General features: G+C 31.0%; 1 protein-coding gene across 12 annotated transcripts; it reads left to right on the top strand.

Moving 5' to 3' along the window:
• Positions 1–46: 46 nt before the first annotated feature.
• LOC112456863 (protein unc-13 homolog 4B) lies at positions 47–19,385 on the top strand. 12 transcript variants are annotated; one of them, XM_025019633.1, is made up of 20 exons: positions 1,128–1,353; positions 1,447–1,618; positions 5,905–6,063; positions 6,789–7,038; positions 13,245–13,409; positions 13,528–13,706; positions 13,979–14,023; positions 14,088–14,247; positions 14,379–14,902; positions 15,081–15,230; positions 15,311–15,448; positions 15,535–15,726; positions 15,801–16,095; positions 16,271–16,629; positions 16,787–16,976; positions 17,059–17,365; positions 17,741–17,821; positions 18,292–18,415; positions 18,525–18,718; positions 18,858–19,385. In XM_025019633.1, the coding sequence occupies exons 2-20, from the start codon at positions 1,518–1,520 to the stop codon at positions 18,950–18,952; spliced, it is 3,708 nt and encodes a 1,235-aa protein (XP_024875401.1). In that variant the 5' UTR covers positions 1,128–1,353; positions 1,447–1,517; the 3' UTR covers positions 18,953–19,385. The 12 variants fall into 12 exon arrangements, with proteins under 12 accessions (XP_024875399.1, XP_024875405.1, XP_024875401.1 ...); XM_025019631.1 differs by lacking the exons at positions 1,128–1,353; positions 1,447–1,618 and adding an exon at positions 47–150; XM_025019632.1 differs by having other exon boundaries at positions 1,128–1,618.
• The last annotated feature ends 737 nt before the right edge of the window (positions 19,386–20,122 follow it).

Below are 20,122 nucleotides of genomic sequence, written 5' to 3'. Positions count from 1 at the left end.
TTATTGATGTTTCCTTCAACGCATTCGCAGTGATGTATGTATGTATATAGTATCAAGCGAAATGGCGACGTGGCGCCTGCGTTCAAGGACTGCAACGATCGCGACGTCAGTCTGGATAGCGGCTTTTACCAGGAATCAATTCTCGTACAGGTACTGGCCTAGAATTAGTAATGGAGTGCGTTTGCGATATTGTCTTCTGGTGTTTACGATAAAATAAAGTAAACAATTTAAGCAGAATTAAAATTCAAATAATCATTGCGTTATTAATGACGAAAGTGACATTATATAATTTTTAATTTCTTTTGTTTTTTTTATAAAGTGTACTGGCTGATCGAATATGCCATTATATCAGTGTTTATCAACAATTGTTGAAAAATATTTTTCATGTAAATTTATTATATCTTTTAAATCAAATTAACCATCTTGCCGCAGTAAATTTTGATTTAGAAGATGTAACACAATGTACGTGATATAGGACAGAGTAAGAAATAGTATCGGTAAGAAATATACGTTTTTGCGTCAGTGATTCTGCGATATTAATTTCATACATGTCTACAAAGAGATCACCTGCATAATAGATGATGTCATCGAGATGATAAAATAAACTCCACGAATGTTGAGTCACTTACTATACACAACTACCCGTCTTGGATGATTATTTAATTAGCCTGACATCACAACCACGAAAGATAAGTCACAGACGAAATTAACCGAGCGAACATTTCTTTCGTGCACTAATTACTCAATTTTTATTTAAATATTAACCAAGAAGAATAAGTATGCGATAAATTTTAATTTTTCACATACTAATTTTTTGCTTGATTTTTTAAATGTTAATCTTAGCTTAAATAATTCTTTGTTGTTTCCTTAGAACGCACAAAAAAATTAAAAATTAATTAAATGAAAAGACGCCAGTAAAATTTATATATGTGCTCCATATTAAATAAATTATTATACATTAATTTTAAACGTAACTTATCTCAACATATACATATGAGAAATAGATTCTCTATACGGTATCATTATTTTTTTTTAAATTTGTATTTTTGAATAAATAAAAAGTATTTTTAGACAAAATAATACCGTAAAATTAAAATTATTTAAATACATAAAACACTTTGTAAAATATGCGTAACGGATAAAAGAAGTGAGAATGCTGTGGCTTGATAATAGGTGCCATCTACCGAGCGATCAAAAAGTACAAGTGAATGGTTGAATGTTTCATTCAAGAATAAATGGAACGCTTACTAGTCGCACCTATACCGGCCTTAACTCCAGCCGGCATATTTCCGTTGCGAAATACACTTAATTTTCTTTCGCACACGAGGTCAATATCTTGCAAGGAATGTTTCTGTGAGTGCGCGGTTAATATACGTATACCATTTTCTGCAAGTTCCGCAACTATAAGATACAGTTAACAATCGTATGCTTAAAATAACGGTGAAGCTGTTGGAGGCTAAATCGCATATAGGTGCGTATACTGATCCATTGCGTGAGATCGAGGAAATCGAACAAAGATGGACGAAGAAACTATGTGGAAAGGTTTCTATCATAAGATTGTAGAAGAGAAATTAGCAAAGGAGAATGAGCAACGAGATAAATCGGAGCATGAGATAAGGTAAAGTGATTTCAATTGAGTTTCATCATTTACACTGACTTTTAATTACTCTGTATCTCATATATGTTTTAACAAAAGACAATGTATGTTTCGTACAAAAATGTTATTTATTAAAATTACTGAAAAGATAATAGGAACAAAGTAATAAAACAAGTGAGCAAAGTATATCAATCTTCTAAAATATCTTTCACGGTATATCAAGAATATATTGAGAAAAATATCAAATTCTTCGAACAAAGAAAGAATATGTAAAAAATTATTAATACAATTTATTTTTAGCGAGCTGCAACAATGCTGCTAAAAATGTAGATTAAATTTATAATACTATAAAAGCTAAAATTGTACCGATTGCGCGAAAATTATTAAAATATTTAAATATATATAGTATATGTTGATAATAACATCAAGAATATAGCAAGATGAGTTCATAAAGTGTGACTTATTTTTGGCACAAAACTGGAGCGTCGATAACGGTGAGCTCTGCATGCAAATTCATAATCTTCATGATTGATGATAATGCTCCACGATAAACGTGATGCGTGCTCTTAGCCCATCGGTAAAACCTTAAATTAAATTGTCTGTAACCAGACATGTACGTACGATACATTCTATTAATAGAATGAGACTAACACGGAGAGTTCGGAGGAGGGACTACGTGGCAACTAACAGGTCTGAGTTCTATACCTGTATGCAAAACATATAGATGTGTCTATATATATGTGCTGTTCCACGAGATCTGGTGTCCAAGGTCGGCACGATGTTATATGATTCATAACTACCGCTTGACGTCTTTGTAAGAGATAATTAAGTACTAACGTTGCGTGAGGAACATAAAATCGACCATCTGTGAAGGAATTTGGTCAGGTGTGATCCGATTATATCAATGCAAATAGCTTATTAACGCATCGCAACTTTGTTTCCTCGCTTCACGTTTATGAGGATAATTGAGATATGAGGATATCCTGAGATATAATTTTAAACGCTTAAACAAACTCTAAATCTCCAAGTTTGCTAATTGTAATATGTGTGTGTATATAACTATACTACATATATGCAAAGTATATACATTTAATACATGAGTCTATTATACAAAACATATTTAATTATTAAAATAAATTTTCCATTACAACAAAAATAAAATTTTTTAAGAAAAGAATTAATTATAACAGAAGAGAGAAGAAAATCGTAGAGCAAATTCTGTTCCATATGTAATGATCGACTTTTATTGTAAAGCAAAATATAGCATCTATTCTATTTTTATTGTATTTCCTATGGTTTCCCACAATTTAATGACATGTTACCGCAAAAATACTATGCATGTCACATCGAAGTGGTCGAGGGAATTCCTTGGTTTTCCCAGTGAACAAGAACAAGATGATGAGGAAAAAGTGGAAAGGCGCCTTAGATCATCGCTTTGGGTGAATGGCTTTGCGAGAATCGCAAAAACCCAAATTGATTCTCTGACATCATCTTGGTGAGATCTACAAAGTTGTGACATCGTCAATGTGTACATCAAATAGTTGCTAAAGTTTGCGGAAATGATTGACAAGTGCTTCGATATTTGCGACGTTGAAGCAATGAAAATTTCCTTCTAATAATAATATTTTATATACACTAACTGTACTACATATTACGTAACATCGCACTGTGGATTTGCAAACTTACTTACCTTTTAAACCGTATAAGACTTAAAATTTCATATGTTTACAAAATAATAAAAACACAAAACACTCCTTAAACATTTATAACAAAATCAAACTCGAAAAATTGATAAAAAAATGTTTAATCTATATGATTATTATATTTATTGGTAAAATAATATGTGCGTCATATATAGTATATGTATTGTATTGGTGAATTTGAAATTGGAAACACACAAACATTCCAGCCTAGGAATATATTATTTCGAGGACATTTAGCTTATAGAAGACTTACATCACAATAGACTTTATACTTATTATGTGAGAACTTGAAATGCAAAACACTATTTTAAGTCGATCAACAAGCCTAAACAAAGTAATAAAAGTGATTGAGGCAAAATACATTTATGTAATAAATGGAACAAAAATATAGCGTTTAATTTTTAAATAAATTCGAAGAATATCATACTTAGGATGTGTGCGTGTGTGTGTGTGTAACAGATTTATTTTGTCGATTTTATATATGTTATAAATAAACTATAAATTTGTACCAAATATAAAATAATTTCTGATCTACATGAGATCGATTTATATCAAAATTGATTATCAATTACAGAAACAATCCAGCTGGACTGTTTATCCTTTGAAATTAACATAATATAAGAAGCTAAAATAGATGGCAAAAAAGAATAAAATAAGATTGAATAAGTCTACACTGTTCAAACGACGATCGACCGCATAATACTCGAGTGGCATGCGATACCATGAATCATTTCGTTCTTGAGTTAAGAATAAAAGAGGCTCAGAAAGCAATGCATTGCCTTAAAAAAAAGGAACGCAACAGTGACGCAAGTCAACGAACATCTATTTCTTGCTCTTCTCGCTTCGTAATTCGAGAACGTATTTCGTGTTGTGTTTTTACGAATTGTTTACCAGATTATAAAATTTAAATTACAAATTGTTCTCAATGTCTACAATTGTTGATAAAAAATTTATTAATTTTATTAATTTAATTTTTCTACTTATTTATGTTTTGTTTAGAATGAAGAGTTGAAGAGAATATACGTTTGATCAAAGTTATTCAGCTAATTGTAAGATCAGCTGAAATTAATCAAGCTTTCCTCTTGTCTTTTGTTCTCTTACGCAAGTGCGTAAACTGTTTCTTAAAATTAGTTTGTGTGAGTGACAAACTGAGAAATACAAGTTCTACGTCGTATCGAGCTTAATAGTTACGTAAAGCTCGTTATAAATTAATTCGTTCTTATCTCTTGAACAATTATCTTATCTGATGTTGCCCGCATTTGCTTAATTTATAATTGCACACTGTATTAAATTCCAAAAAAATATCAGTAACATAAAAAAATGTTTAACAAACATACCGGAATATTACAAATTAATAATTCAAACAAACTGAAAATATTGCATAATTATGTAGCTTCAGGCAATTAAATATTGTTGTAAATTCATGAATAATGATTATTTATCTTCTGTTAGATATGTATAAACATTGCGTCGTTATAATTGTAATAAGTATAATTATACAAGTCCGTTATAATAAGTGTAATTATAAATCCATTCTAAGCAGGAGATAACTTTTTTATTACGTCTTTGCTACATTACGTCTTTGCTAATTATTTGTGTAATCAAATCCCACACATATCCTGGTTTCTCCTACTTTTAGTCGCCTACTTGCTACCTGTTTCCCACTCAAATTCTTATCCAGTTTGCAGTCAGACATGGACCAGTGCATATTTCCAAAACTGTTCATGTGAATCTAACGAATCTATATGAGCCGATTTAATTTCATGAAATCTGTAAGTTGTAATTTGCGAGGATTCAAATTTCGTGTAACTCACAATAGTGGGATTTTCCTTCTACGTAACAGGAAAGAAATACTGTGTAATTAAGTTTCCGTTTTATATGACCAAGCCGTAATGTTGTGATAGTCAGTATGAACGAAGCCGCGGTACGAGAACATAGCTTTTAGAAAAGATAGCTCAGTAACTTGAGAAAAACAATATCCATCTTACTGAAATGTGAGCACAAACGTTAATTCGTTTCTGGTTACCATAATTAATTCTTGCATGATATATTGCATGAAAAAGTTCCTTGGAAGTGATATCTTCTAATGTCACAGTGCATCGCGTTGTGTCTTATCAAAAGAGGTGTTATATTCTGCAGAAGACTGTCAAAGTGTTGAACAGTGCAATATGTGTAAAAAAAGCATTCAAATTTTTCGTGAAAGATTTGCTTGTCAGCTTTATATAACTGAGTTTTAGTTCTGTAAAATTAAATTTATCACAATAAACTTATTTTTAATTAAGCAGAAAAGTCAATAATATTAGACAATTGTTTTTTTATCACGTTCTTTTATTGACAATAATATTAAAACAATAATTTACACATTTTTTGTATTTTTTTATTATATATGTGATAATATTTAGTACGAAAGAGATAGTTTAATATATTTATTTTTATTACGCCTAGTATAACGCCGAGTTCAAAATAACAAAACTGAAATTATCAAAAAGACAAATAGTAAATAAAATTTAAATATAAAAATCAAGAATTTTTCTTGTCTGACAATGTAACGTGATTTTTCTTGCGTGAATTTTCATTGGAAGACGTATGGTGTTTTTGCTAAAGGATTAAGAAAAGGAAAATGGCGCATTTTGTAAAACTGGACGAGAAACATCCTTACTATGCGATCGCGGCTTTACGAATGTCTCAAAGGCCGGAAGCGAGAGAAGTGACCGTCGCGAGATTCTATTGGAAATTTGCGGCGTTCAACTATATTAACAAAAGGTGAAACGAAATGTTTGTGTGTGTGCGATTTGCACTGATGGAAAAGTTTGCGCTGTATTTTAGCACAATAGTGCAATATTTTATGCGCTTTCTTGAAGCCATAAGTCATGCTTTTCAGTAATTTGTACATACTTACAATCAGATGTATGTAGTCGCAATCCTCGCTCCCAATATCTGTCCTAAAAATTTGTCCACATGTTTTTTCCTTTGTGTTCTTTTCCACAAAGCCTAATATATTTATTTCGTTTTGAATATTTTACTGACAAATGTTTTGTTTCTGAATAATCACAATAATAAAATCAGCAAAATGTTTGAAAACGCTATAACGTATGTTTAAGTTTATTAAATTATTTATGTTACACGTGAATTTCATATTAATTATTATAGTAGCGTAGATGTAGCGTGTTATAGTAGCGTAGAAGTATGCTAATTTATGATTCTAAATGTATAATATATTTATTCATTGTATGCACTAGAATATGTACTAGAATATACTTTAATTACGTGCACGAGAATATTATTTTAACAATTTGTTATTATATTAGGTGAAAATATTTTGTTATTTTAATATTGCTATGAATACTACCAATATGCATATATACACATACGTAGATATTATAATACTGTGAAAAGAGAGAAATTTTATTCATAAAATAAAAATATAATTCTAAAATTAAAAAAATATTAAACTATTGTTATTAATCTGAAATAATACCTTATTCTAGAATACAAGAATCAGATGGCGGCTTCTTCGAAAATCTCGGCACATTGCTCGCGGAAAAAGCTCGCGCCCAGGAACAAGCAGAAGGTCCACTTCCAGAAAAAAAATATGAAACGCAGGAAGAAGAAGAGGAAGATACCTTGAACGAGGAAGGAAGCATCGATGAACCAACCGAAGCTTTGCTGGAAACTGACAGCGACAGAGATGAAAATGAACATGCTCGGAATTTCTTGGCCGAATCGGTGGGCTTAAACGTAAGTGACAAAATCTTTAACTTATTACTAATATGACATGGGGTAAATTATCAATTTTAATGTACATATAAATTCTTATAGTTTCTCGCTCAAGTGATGATAAAATATCACACTGCAATTTTTTTTTACTGTAATAACAATAACGTTTTTAAAATAAAACAGTTGTTTCTTTTAAAGTCGAATGTGAGAAGTATCATAATCGGTAAAATTAAATAATTGAATTCAGATTTCAAATTCAAGTATAGGGTTTGAGATCAATAATTCACTGTGAAGACTAGAAACTTGATAGATCTTCTCTTAGAGACGCTATTATCATCTGGTAAGATTCTAATTCAAGATAGATTATTTCATCGTCTACTTCCGAATATTAATGACTATACTTCCGGCAAGAGAACGAATTCTCACACGTTAACGGCACGCGGAGTGTTGTTTGAAAATATTTCGAGTAGCTCTATACCGCATCACCTACGTCAATAGATAACGAGTAGTCTGTTCAAGATCAAAACTCCGCGTGTAATTCTGAAGAACTTTTAACGTATTATATACTTACACCGCATAATTCGAAACAGATTCGTTGACATGGGAGAGTGGCTTAAGGTGATAATTGCATTAGTTTGTAAAATGATATTAAATTTTAAAAATTTATCTACATACCCCTCATCATCTCAATCTAAATATTTAACATACAAACATCTAAAAAAAACTTTTTAGAGGCAATATAACAAATAATAAAAAACTTGATGATTAAAAATAATATATTGGAACAATTTAAACATAAAAATTTGATTGATTAGAATACTTATAAATTAAGGGAGAATAGTTCGTATTATATTTTGTCGGCAACTTCATAAATACGCGTGATGCAGCTATTTCATAAACCTGTTAGGTGATTATTCTCTCGATTGTTACTGCATAACATGCATTTGATTTTTTTATAATAGACATGTTCATAATAGACATTCACGATTCATGCTCCTGTTCGTACGATCGAAACTCATATTTTCTGTATATTACTACATGTTCTGCCGCGTGATTGAACGACTGGTAACAATATTGATTTTTCCAAAGGTCTCAGTCTGGTAGGGAAGGTAGTCGAAGTTAGACGCTCCCTTGCGTTGCCATGCGAAACACTGTCACAATTCTCTTCCTTCAATTTTATCTTTAAATCTGTTTGTTATTAAAAATAATGCACTTGACCGAATTCAACAAACCACTTTTTCCTAAAATGGACGGAAAGAAAAAGAAACGCGTAAGTCTGACATTATCTAAATTATTTTATTAACACATTTTTGTTATTTATACTATAATCCGTATTATATTTAACGATATTAATTATACGCACATTTTTACTCAATTTGCAAAAAAATATCTTATCATTTGTATCTGTAGTCGCAAATAATTTGATCACAAGAAATTCATTAATATAGTCAATGTATCCTTTCATATATGTATAGATATTTAATTTTCATGATGTCATACGCATTAAAATGTTCCAATAAATTTTTATTGCTTTAGAAAATAATCGCTTATTCTTAGGGTTTAAAGTCGAACTTTGATACAGTCAAAATCGACAAAATTGATTGCAATAATTTCATAATATGATATAATAATGCTTGTTTGTACACCGTACACCCTCTGTACTGGGGTGTTATGCCTTACGCTTAATCGAGCAGTTAAACTCAATCTGAAATGAGATCCACGTGTTCGTCCGTTAGCAAATGCACTAATACGAAGTCGTCTAGTCGACGTACGACGACTCTGATCTGTTGGTCCATCTATTCCTGGCAGTGTGGTGCTCGCCTCCGTCAAGTTCCTGTCTTGTCTTCTCACGCTGATTATCCTGACCACCTTTTGTAGTTTTATCGCTAATTGTTGCCGTTTGATTAATTGTATTAGCAATCCTCAAAATATATTTGTCAAGGGATTCTAGAAGAATGAAACACGGTGAAGTTATTCGTATGTCTCTGTGTGAAATTAATAAGTGATTTAGTTAGCTAAGGGGATAGCAAATTTTCCTTAAGTTAATCCGTTTCAAATTATTTTAATATTTAAAATTATCGGTGAGTTATGCAAGAAATGTGTACTCTAAAACTGAATGAGTGATATACAGTTCGACTTGCTACGTGTTGTGAATAACGTGCCATTTTAGAAGAGTAAATGTCAAAACAATTGCATATATTTTATTGATAAAATTTGTAATATTTTTGTTACATTAAATTAATTTTAATATAAAAATAAGTTATTGCTAATGTTCAAACATAAAAAATCGCCCGCGTATATATTTTAAAAAATTAAAAAATTAAACTATAACAGAGAATGTTCAGACTTAAAAAAAGCGGAAAGTTATTTAAATAATAAAAAAATAATAAAAATCAGTTGATGTAACAATAATGTGGTAAAGATAATATGCAATATAAGCGTAATTAAAAAAAATTAGAAACTATAAGAATAGTTTATTCAGTGTAACATTGTTACAAGCTGTAGCACTTCAATATTTGGAATTTGCTAAGTCGTAAAAATAAATCACTACTCAGAAAACGAGGTTAAAATGCTTTCTTCTTCTGTTCGATTGCCTCTTGAAAAATTGGCAAATTGTCAGGAACACTGTTTAAAAATGAAACGAAACATAGTACGATCTGGTTTTTCAATATCCATAGTACTTTTCTTATTTTTATTCTCACTAAATCTTCTTAAACATAAATCGGTGATTTCTATTATTATTTGATTGCAAGATATTTCTATTTAATACATTCAAGTTTTGAACATTAACAATAAATTTTTCATTAACAGCTGCCATAATACAGTTAACACAATGTGAAAACAATGTACGTGTTGCAAATTATTATATTAATATTACAAATAATAATTGTGATAACTATGACGTCGCTATATATGATACAAAATAACTGACATCTTAAACGAACTCATCCTCGTCGAAAAATAGAATTGGTATTGAAGTGGGCGTAAGAAGTTGGACCGTCTCAAAATTGCATAATTCAGCGAAAATTAAACGAAGCTGAAATACGAAGGACAAAAGTATCTTCATACATTCATACATCCTACTTATCATACAACGGGTGTCTCGATGGTGTGCCTTGATGGCCAATGAACTAATTGTTGGTATATCAGCTTTCATTGGACGCAATTGTGCGAACGTATGAACGCATTGTGTTTGCACTTGCCCTGTGGGTCACTCTAAACGGGATACGACATAGTTCCTTTGTGTCCAGATTCGCCGATTGTTTTCATGTTGATTAACGCACGCAACCATAACAATAATTCTTGAGAAAGAAGAACTGTCGCTCTCTTTGTGACGTACAGTTAAAAGATATTAGCGCGAAAGAATTGACGCATAACAATTAATAAAGAGAATCGTTAATGCATGTTAAATACTTGTGATTTTAGCAGATTTCGTTTTATTAGTATATACGACCCATGAGACACAATACAAAACAAATACTCAATCTCACTGTCAGAGTCAATTGCTCTTGGCAACTATATTTGCCTGTGGACATTGATATTGAAGGCTGTGCTCCAATTCTAGTCTCAAATATAGAATTCTTAATTTCACGATCAATAGCAATTAAAAATTCCCATATGGATAACAAAATGTGTAAAGTATAAAAAAATTACTGTCCCAAAATTTCAACAATTTAATTTAATAATATGTTGATGTTATGCCTCTATTATAATAATCTCAAATAGTAGTTTATTAACAATGTTTAACTTAATTTTTTGTTTAGTTATATGTAAGAATCACAGGATTTAATATAATTTTGCATAAATTATTTATATATATTAAATTTTTAAAATGTTCAAAATATTATTAACTGTTCCAAAAAGTGTGTAATAAATCTGTGTGGATAGTTTATTTAGAAAGTATCTCTTTGAAACCGCGGTAGTTTGAAACTATTTTAAGCACACATGTTTACCACATTACTGATCCTCTTTCCGCTAGAAGTACATTGAAAAATGCTGAAACCTGCAATTAAAGTAAAGATATACTGATCTAAGTTATATTGAATAGTATTACATAACTTTAAAACTTATTATTTTCATGTCATATTAAACACACACTGATGCATGATGTAGCTAATAACTTTCAATGTTTACTAATAATCCAGTTTGTCGCAGCCAGCGTGGCTAAAACTTATCTGTTTCCTTAAAGAGTTGTACGGCATTAATAACATGTTTTTACGCTGATAAGTCGACAATAAATTTTTAATTATCTGAATTTTTAATTAGCTGAATTTTTAATTATCTTGAATTATATCAACACCTAAAGATTGTCTTCAAGCAAATTTTACTTTTCAATATTGCACAAGCTAGAAAAATAATTTAAGCTCAACATGTTGAAACATAACAATCGTGTATAATGCAAAAATAAAACAAGTTATAATGCAATGAGAATTTCAGTAGCGATAAATCTTATCCAAAGCTTATCTCTCACTGTCAGTTAAAATACTCGTGCATAGTTATATCATAGACCGTATGATAACGACTAATTCCTTAACATTACGATATATGCGGTGCTACGGTTCATGACAATCATTGATTATGCAGGCAAACGATTGAATATGGACGACTCGGTGTATTGTCGATAAGAGAGGTCGGGGCCATCGTAGAAGTTCATCTTTGGCCGACCAAATGAGTTTAATACCGCAACGAAATTCGTCGATCGCGCGTGCGATAAATCGGCATCTTCTCTCTGTCGTCAGTAAAGCATAAAATGCATTCGAAAAATTATCTTTGGCTAAAACAATAATCTTTTATTGCCTCCCCTCCCCCTGATCGAAGTGTAAGTGTACGTTAGGGGTCAGTGCGCGGAATTCTTTGTCCTCACGCAAGATCCAAATGTGTTTGCGTGAGCAGGTTCAACGTCTAATTGAAGCCAGGACTGCTGGTGCATGAACGTCATTGTTCTTCCCGAACAACATGATCTTCTGTCTTACATCTCCACGGGTCATTGTCGTGCCGTTCTAGATTTCTTTTCGCTAGATCTACTGTCCGTTATCGTCGTCGCAGCTGTTCGAGAATCGTCTGAGAAAATTGTCGGCGTGTCGCTTAAGCAAAAGAATTATGGTTCGGCCGTTTAATAATGATTGCGTTGGACACGGATAGTGCAAATCACGGAAGAACTGCGTGAAAACTGTAGAATGTGTAATTTATCGTGACTATATGACAGTCCCCTTGTGATTTTGTTGTTTGTGAATTCGAGAAGTAAAATAGTTACATGAAATTCAATATGGTGAGCACAAATCCGCCCATAGGGGCGTCCACCCTCAATCGTATGAGAAATACATTTTGCGGAGTGCCAAAGGCTGAAATTGAGCGTAGGACTAATGCGCTTTTGCAATCCATGACGGTGAGTCTGATCATCCCAGACAGTTGTGATTAATGATAAGGAAAATTTGTACATCTCAAGAGAAACACGTATTAGCATTTCCATAAAAAAAATTTATTAATTTTATTGACTTTCATACTTCTTTTTCTTTTCAAATGTTGTAGGTTTATTTCATTTATGTGCTTCCGCTCTTCTAAAATTTTTTAACTTCCTTATTCTAAAAAAATATTAAAATATACATTAATACAATTTTTATTTTATATTAGCAATTAGAAAAATTGAAATTGCACTTTATTCTGGATATACTGTATGTACATGTCATATACATTCTACGATAGTTCTCTAATTTCATAATTTAGATCATGTACATACTATTTTTATTGTTTGACCACAATAATTGTTTTAAAAACGTTGAAAAATGCTATATTTACATATAATTTAGATGTAACGTACATGGATACTTCGACTGGAAACATTATACTCAGACATACTAATGATATTTTCAGCAAAGCCCCAAAAATACCCTTAAAAGAACCTATTTAATATTATTGGCAAAATTATATTATAACAGTGACTCACGAAAATAATCAAATGTACTATACAACAATTATCTACAACTAATTAATGTGAAGAAAACAATTAATGAAAACGGCTTTTCAAAATTAATATAACATATATAGACAAACAAATATCTATGATTTCTTGCTACAGATATCTTTGTTCACGAATTTTCGAAAGAAAGTTGTAATAATGGTATTTCATAAGTTTCGTGAGTCACTATCCATACATGTATTTCTTGAAAAGTTCTCTCGATCTACTTTTTTATAACTAATGTTATTTGTAATGTATTGTCTGTCTATAGATCGAGGAGCTTTATACTGCGTTAGTATATATGACACAACATCAAATTGGCTTCGACGTCTCTAAAGAATGTAGCCAAGAAACTCTTTTAAACCATTTACAAAATGCCTTCAAAATTGATAACATAACCCACGAGGGAGTGTTGGAACAAACGCGAAATCTTGAGGTAATTTATTTTTTCACAATTATTTTATATAAAATTTTTACATGAAATGACATAGCATCACAATTTCATCGTGTATAAAAAAAATATACATGTATATTTAAAAAATTTTCATGTTTAGCCACCAGAACTACATCTTAACGTTGAAGTAATCGAAGCCAAAGAATTAGTCTCCAAAGATTCTAACGGCAAAAGTGATCCTTTCTGCGCTCTATATCTCGAATCAGCACCTACCAGAAGATATAATACTGCCGTGAAAACTTGCACACTAAGCCCAATCTGGGAAGAACACTTTGAATTGTGAGTGAAATACGTATTTTCTTGCTTTTAAAAGAATTATCATTCTAATTTACCGCATTACATTTTTTCATTTATGACAAATTTTATTAGTTTTAAAATGTTTAGAAGACATAAACATATTAAATATTTTAATATCTCACTAGTTTAATTAATTGTACAATTAAAAATTAATTAAATATTGCATTAGAAATGGTCAAGATTGAAGTTTTACTTTATAACTGAAAAAATTTTTTATCGGATATTATTATAATATTGTATCTGTTATTATTTAGACCACTCGAAGATCCTGAAAATGATGTCTTATACCTTGAAGTATGGTAAGTTATACATATTGCTTTGTGTAATTATTACTAATTATTAATTATTTTTATCTTATTCTAGGGATTTTGATGCTGCCGAAACTGTGCCTGAAAAGATGAGTAAAGTTAAAGATATTAAAGGTGTTCGTGGCTTAGTTAAATTAGCGAAAGAAATTGCAGTAACGGCTACAACTGGTAGTCACAATAATGAATTCATTGGTCGATGTCGGATACCATTAAAGGTAATATAACAAATTTTTTTTAAAGAGCATATTTTTATACATATATTTTATTTTCGTAAATACATTGCATTGTATTAATATTGTATTTATATACACTTTAAATATTAAATATATATTTTGTTCATTTTTAGGATATACCCACAACGGGCCATACAATGTGGTACGCTCTAGACAAGAAAAACAAGTCCAAACGTCGTGGTGTTGTGAAGCTTCGACTGGCCTTCAGCGCGGAACATAATGCACAAGTGGCCGCACAAGAGCACCGGCACCTGCTAAGAGTGCTGCTTCTTCACGAGATTGAAACGGAAAAAGTCGAAAAGTATTGTTGGTGTGGTCGTTGGTCAGGACCAGCCGAAGCGCTCATTCTTCAACATAGCGCGCAACGTGGTTTATTAGCTAGAAATCTCGCTCTGGCACAATGGGTCGAATACGCAAGCATCCATCAGGAACATCCATTAAGTTTCACAGTTTTTAATAAACTTGTAATCGACTTGCTCAGACCAATGGACAGCGGTCTGTTCTCCGTTGACGAAACTAAACTTTTCTGGAAAGCCACGAAGAAAATTGTATTTTCATGCTTAAACAGTATACGAAAAATTAGAAAGTTAATTTTGGGGGATAAAAATACCATGGTACAATTATCTTCCATTTTAGGGTAATTGCTTATATTCTTACAATATTTTATTAACTTTACAATATGTGATATTAATGCAGATAATTCTTTATATTAAATATTATTGAACATCAATTAATATTGATATTTAATGATATTTATAATATTAAACTTCAGATTGGTGAAGCAAAATTCTTAAATGAATAATCAATAATTTTAGGATATTATCATCTATATCCTCTCTGAAAGTTCCTGAAGATATTAATCTCTTTCCGGCCAAAATGTATTTCTGGTTTTCTGAAGCTGATGATTTAAAGATAGACATAATCCAGGCTTTAGAATACACTATTACACAAAGCTGCGCCGAATGGTAAGCAAAGCAAAACGCACAAACTTGATATATTTCATTCTGTTGTAGTTTTACTAAGCGCATATTTTAATATGTTCTAGGTTTGAACACATACTAAGCAATAATTCGCCTGATACAGAATCGGATGAAGACGCGCTTAGGTATCATATTAAAGTAATTCAATTAATTAGAGCGGACTTACAGAAAGCTATTGATTATTATGACAAATTATTCATAAGGTAAGTCGATCTGTCTTATTATAAGATGCGTAGAGAATATTTATCTATTCAATAACATAGACATAAATATTAATTACAAATTTTAGGAGAGTCAATGTTCCGTATGCAAGAATGATGTATATTGCGTATGAGAAGAGAATCAGTGATATGTGCATGATCATTATAGAGGACGTGTGTGCCAGATTGAAACGAATTGAAGTTGATAGCACTGACAACGCGGAATTGAGTTTAGGCACGACTCTATTCGAGCTTTACCTCACGCTTCAAAGATATGCCACGTGAGTTTTTTAATTTTGCAAAATTTACTTGATAAACTTTAAACCTTTCGCTAATTTTGACATACAATTTGCAGACTTGGTCAGGTACTTTGTGCCGAAGGGCAATTGGAGGATATGAAGATACAGAGTTATTACGATTGGTTTAGGGGTGGTGTTGCACATTGGCTAGAAATCGCAGTGTATAAAGCACTTAAACGCATCGACAGAGCTGTCGAAATTGATACTTTGCAAGCAGTCGACAATAGCGTTCAGTATAGTTCCAGCGCTGTAGATACATTAACAACATTCTATCAAATTAAAGTTTTTTGGACGCAGCTAGCGTGGCCCGACGTTGAAGGTTCCTATACGTTCGTAGCAAGAATTATTGATGTAAGTTCGAGAATTCTATTTTCTTAAATGGATTTAAAATGGTCCATTTAAGTTAAATTGACGTGTAATATGTATTGTCGTTGATAAGGAAATTAATGTATTGCAAGCAAATATATAGGATTGAGAGAAATAACGATAACTTTGAACAATTTAAAATAAAATAATTGCTTTGCAGGACATTTGTAAATGTTCCATGGCATATGCAGATAAAATGGCAGTAAAAGCGGAGCTGACAACAGAATTAGAACAACTCTCGCAGAGTAGCGTCTATGAAAAAAGGTTTACAATATCTACGGCTTGGTGCTTTGCCATTAACAATATCGATTATATCAGAACATCGATCGCACCGTTGGCGAAAGATTTGGGACTGCAGAATATTGTGGATGCTTTAGGAGAGCACAAGACTCATGAGGAGGCTGATCGTTGCCGACAGACTCTTCAGCTTATCATTGACAACGCCACAGATACTGTGAAGAACAGGATCATAGAGTTGTTGGAAGTTGTAGCCAACAAAATGACTCCTGCAATGAACAGGTGCGTGAATATAACTGAAAATGCGTCATTTTCTTTTAATTCAATTGACATTTGTAATAGTTTATAATACGATTTATAAAAATATACATATAATTAATTTTCTTTAATTTAGTTACGTTTTAAAGTACCTTAATGAGAAATTTATTTGCGTTTTCAGATATCTCATGGAGGGTGCTGAATTAATTGACACGACCAGCAACGCAATGGATCGTCTGCTACAGTATTTAGACAGTAATCTAGGAACTTTGCATGATAATCTCAACGAGGATAACTTTAACAGAGTTCTCCTAGTGATTTGGGAAATTATATCGCAAACGTTGTATGAACTAGTCAACACTAATTTAGAGGTGAATAACAAGAATACAAGCATATTTCTTTTTCTTATCATAAAAAGTTCAGTTCTCCATAAAATAATACTGTTGCTTGTAGAAACGACGACCACCAGCATTTTACTCGAACTTGCATAAAACTCTTCACACACTCATTCGATTCTTTAATCTCGATGCCGATGAAACAGCAAACGTGCAAGTTTTAGAGAAAATCGAACGTGTTTTAAAATTACATGGACTTGAGACTGCCGAACTCATACATCGTTTTCATCAGGAACGTATGGAAGAACAGAAGGAAATGGAAGAACCCATTTACGGTCTTGTCAGCGTCAAAGCATACTTCCTTGATAATTCATTGAATATACAGATTCTGAATGCCAGAAATCTCCGTTGTATAGATAGCAATGGTGAGTAAAATAAATTTTTTTTGTAAAGAAATATACAAAGTTAACGAAATTTCTCCTCAATGGTATAAAAGTAAAATTTGTGAAAGTAATAAAAATGTAATTAGACGAAAACTAAATAACTTTAACAAACACGAAGTGGAGTTTTGCAGTTACAAAAAAAAATCTGATAAGTGAAAAGTTTGATGATATAAGTAAATTAAATGATACAAAACAGAAATTTTAAGATGATTAACCGCAATAATTATTTTTTAAATAAAGATTTATGTATTTTTTTATGGGAATTATGATGGGACTTCAATTCTGATATGTTCAATCGCTGGTGAAAACAATCGCGGAATTTCAAAGGAGAAATGACAATTTTTTTCGATTTTATAGGCCATTTTATAGGCAAGCTGTCTACTCTTGAGCGTAAACTACATTCAAAATCTAAACAAAGAGTCAAAGAAGGGAAGACAAGTATGTAAAAGCGAATATAAAATGGAGTTCTTCCTCATCAATTATTACATGATTCTCTATCAAATTGCTTGCTCTCGCGGAAATAGCATTTTGGGAATGCATGGCACGAATTTGTATTGAATTGACGTTTTTTAAAAGTAGAAAAATATAGTCTCTAATGAATACAATGGTCTTCCTGGCTCAAAAGGATCGAATATTGTTACGGAATATTGTTTACGTCGATTATTTGTAATCTCTTATCTATGAGGTTCTCTAAAATCTTATTCTTACCGAATAAAAATATATTTTACACATTGTTAATTGAAATCAATTATTAGTAATTAAATTAATGTTAATTAACCTCACAGATAAGAATATATGTCGTCAGCATTAATAATCACTTTCACCTTGCATGAATAGTTTCACAGTGGGTTTCTTCAAATGTTAAATCATGTTATGTATAAAATCTGAGTTTCCTATGTTTATTACAGGTAAATGCGATTCCTACGTAAAAGTCAGATTACTGCCTGAAGAGAAATTTGCCGAAATTAAAGCGCCGAAGACACGTGTGCAGAAAGAAACGATCTTTCCCCTTTTTGATGAGACATTTAACATGTTAGTAATGTACCTAATTATTATTGTTTTAAAATCATTATATGTATGGAATCATTATATAAATAGAAAATAGAATAGAATATTTATGAAATAATTCCAACATTTACAGTCCTCTTACTCCGGAACAAAGAGCTATAGAGAATGCTATAGTGGCATTTGAGGTAAAAGACAAGGACTTTCTCAGATCAAGATTTATGGCTGAAGCTTTTTTACCATTTAATGAGATTCCTGACACTGAACCAGAAACTGGTTTCGCAATTTTAGAACAAATACATCTAAAACTTTCTCGTCCGACCAAGAAAAGTATGTAACAAATTTTTAATTTGAAAATAATATAGAATCTATTATGTCTGTCAAATTTCAATATAAGTATAACCATACATATGCATACTATTCATGTGTAAATGCCATATATTAAACATAAATTTATATTAATTTAAAGATACGGATGTCATTCGCGCATTGGAGCATCGGAAAGGAGACAATCAAGCGACAGACTTCATTTCAAGACTTAATACTAAAACAAACACTAAATGATCCACGTGGAGCTTCGACATTGATCTACGTTTGGATAATTTTCGAAAATATGCAATGCAGAATATATTTACACAACTCAGTCTATACAAGACGTGGCGATGTTAATGTGCCAGTGTTGCCTTATCGAAAGTCGCTGTGAATATTTGTTGACACATGTTCTGTCATCACGCCATCATAAATTCCATAACGCGATACTCACAAGTGTCTTAGGCTGTGTTCGATTGTTTTTATACTTTCGAGAGAATTATTGAATATCGCATTTTGAAACTTTAAACCGAAACTGTAAGGCTGAGTAAGTGCTACTTATAGAGAGACCTATGTTTGTATTTATTGTGAACAGGTAATTAATCATGTTGAATGACTATATACTCATTGTTATAAATACTTTTGTAATATATATGTATTGTAATAAAAACTTATACATAATATGCGATGCAATAGAAGTTTGGAAATATCTTTTATATTGTACATGTGTAAGTAATATTGTTATATCTAGCAAATAAAGCATGTACATAGATTCTAATAATATTAAATGATAAAATAACTGACAATATAATTGTTTTATCATTAGTATTATTTTTATCAAACAATTATATCTTTAGAAAATTGTTAACATTTTTATTTACAATGTATAGCTTTAATAATTTTTATTATTTTGAGATATACAATTTTCTATCTTGAATAAATATTTTACATTATTGAAATAAACAATATTTATCTACAAATTTTTATATGACCAACAGAAGGAAAAGGTCATTTTCCTAGAAATTCATTGTAGTACCATCTATTGAACAGAGGATATTATATATATGATTGAGCTCAAAACAGACTATAATTTTAGGCAATAATTAAATAATTCATTTAAAAGTAAAATTTAAAAAGCTAAATAATTTTAGTAGTTATTAATGTTCTACAATTATGTGATATGTATAGATATTATCTAATCTAATAGCGGTATCTGAATATACAGAAGTTGGGAAACACAGCAAACGGTACGTTATTCGACGAAAAGATGGCGTCAGCATCCTCTCACAGATACCTTATTTCGATTGTATAAGTTGATAAACGAAATTAAAATTATACATATATATGTATGTAATATAATTTTATTTTATGTATTATTAATAATACTTAATAAATAATTAACTGTTTGTATATATTTAATAAATT

This window comes from Temnothorax curvispinosus, unplaced genomic scaffold (genome assembly GCF_003070985.1).
Source record: "Temnothorax curvispinosus isolate PA1 unplaced genomic scaffold, ASM307098v1 QBEX01007285.1, whole genome shotgun sequence".
NCBI classification, from domain to species: domain Eukaryota; kingdom Metazoa; phylum Arthropoda; class Insecta; order Hymenoptera; family Formicidae; genus Temnothorax; species Temnothorax curvispinosus.
Note: the sequence above shows the minus strand (reverse complement) of the source record. Positions and strands in the feature narration are given on the sequence as shown.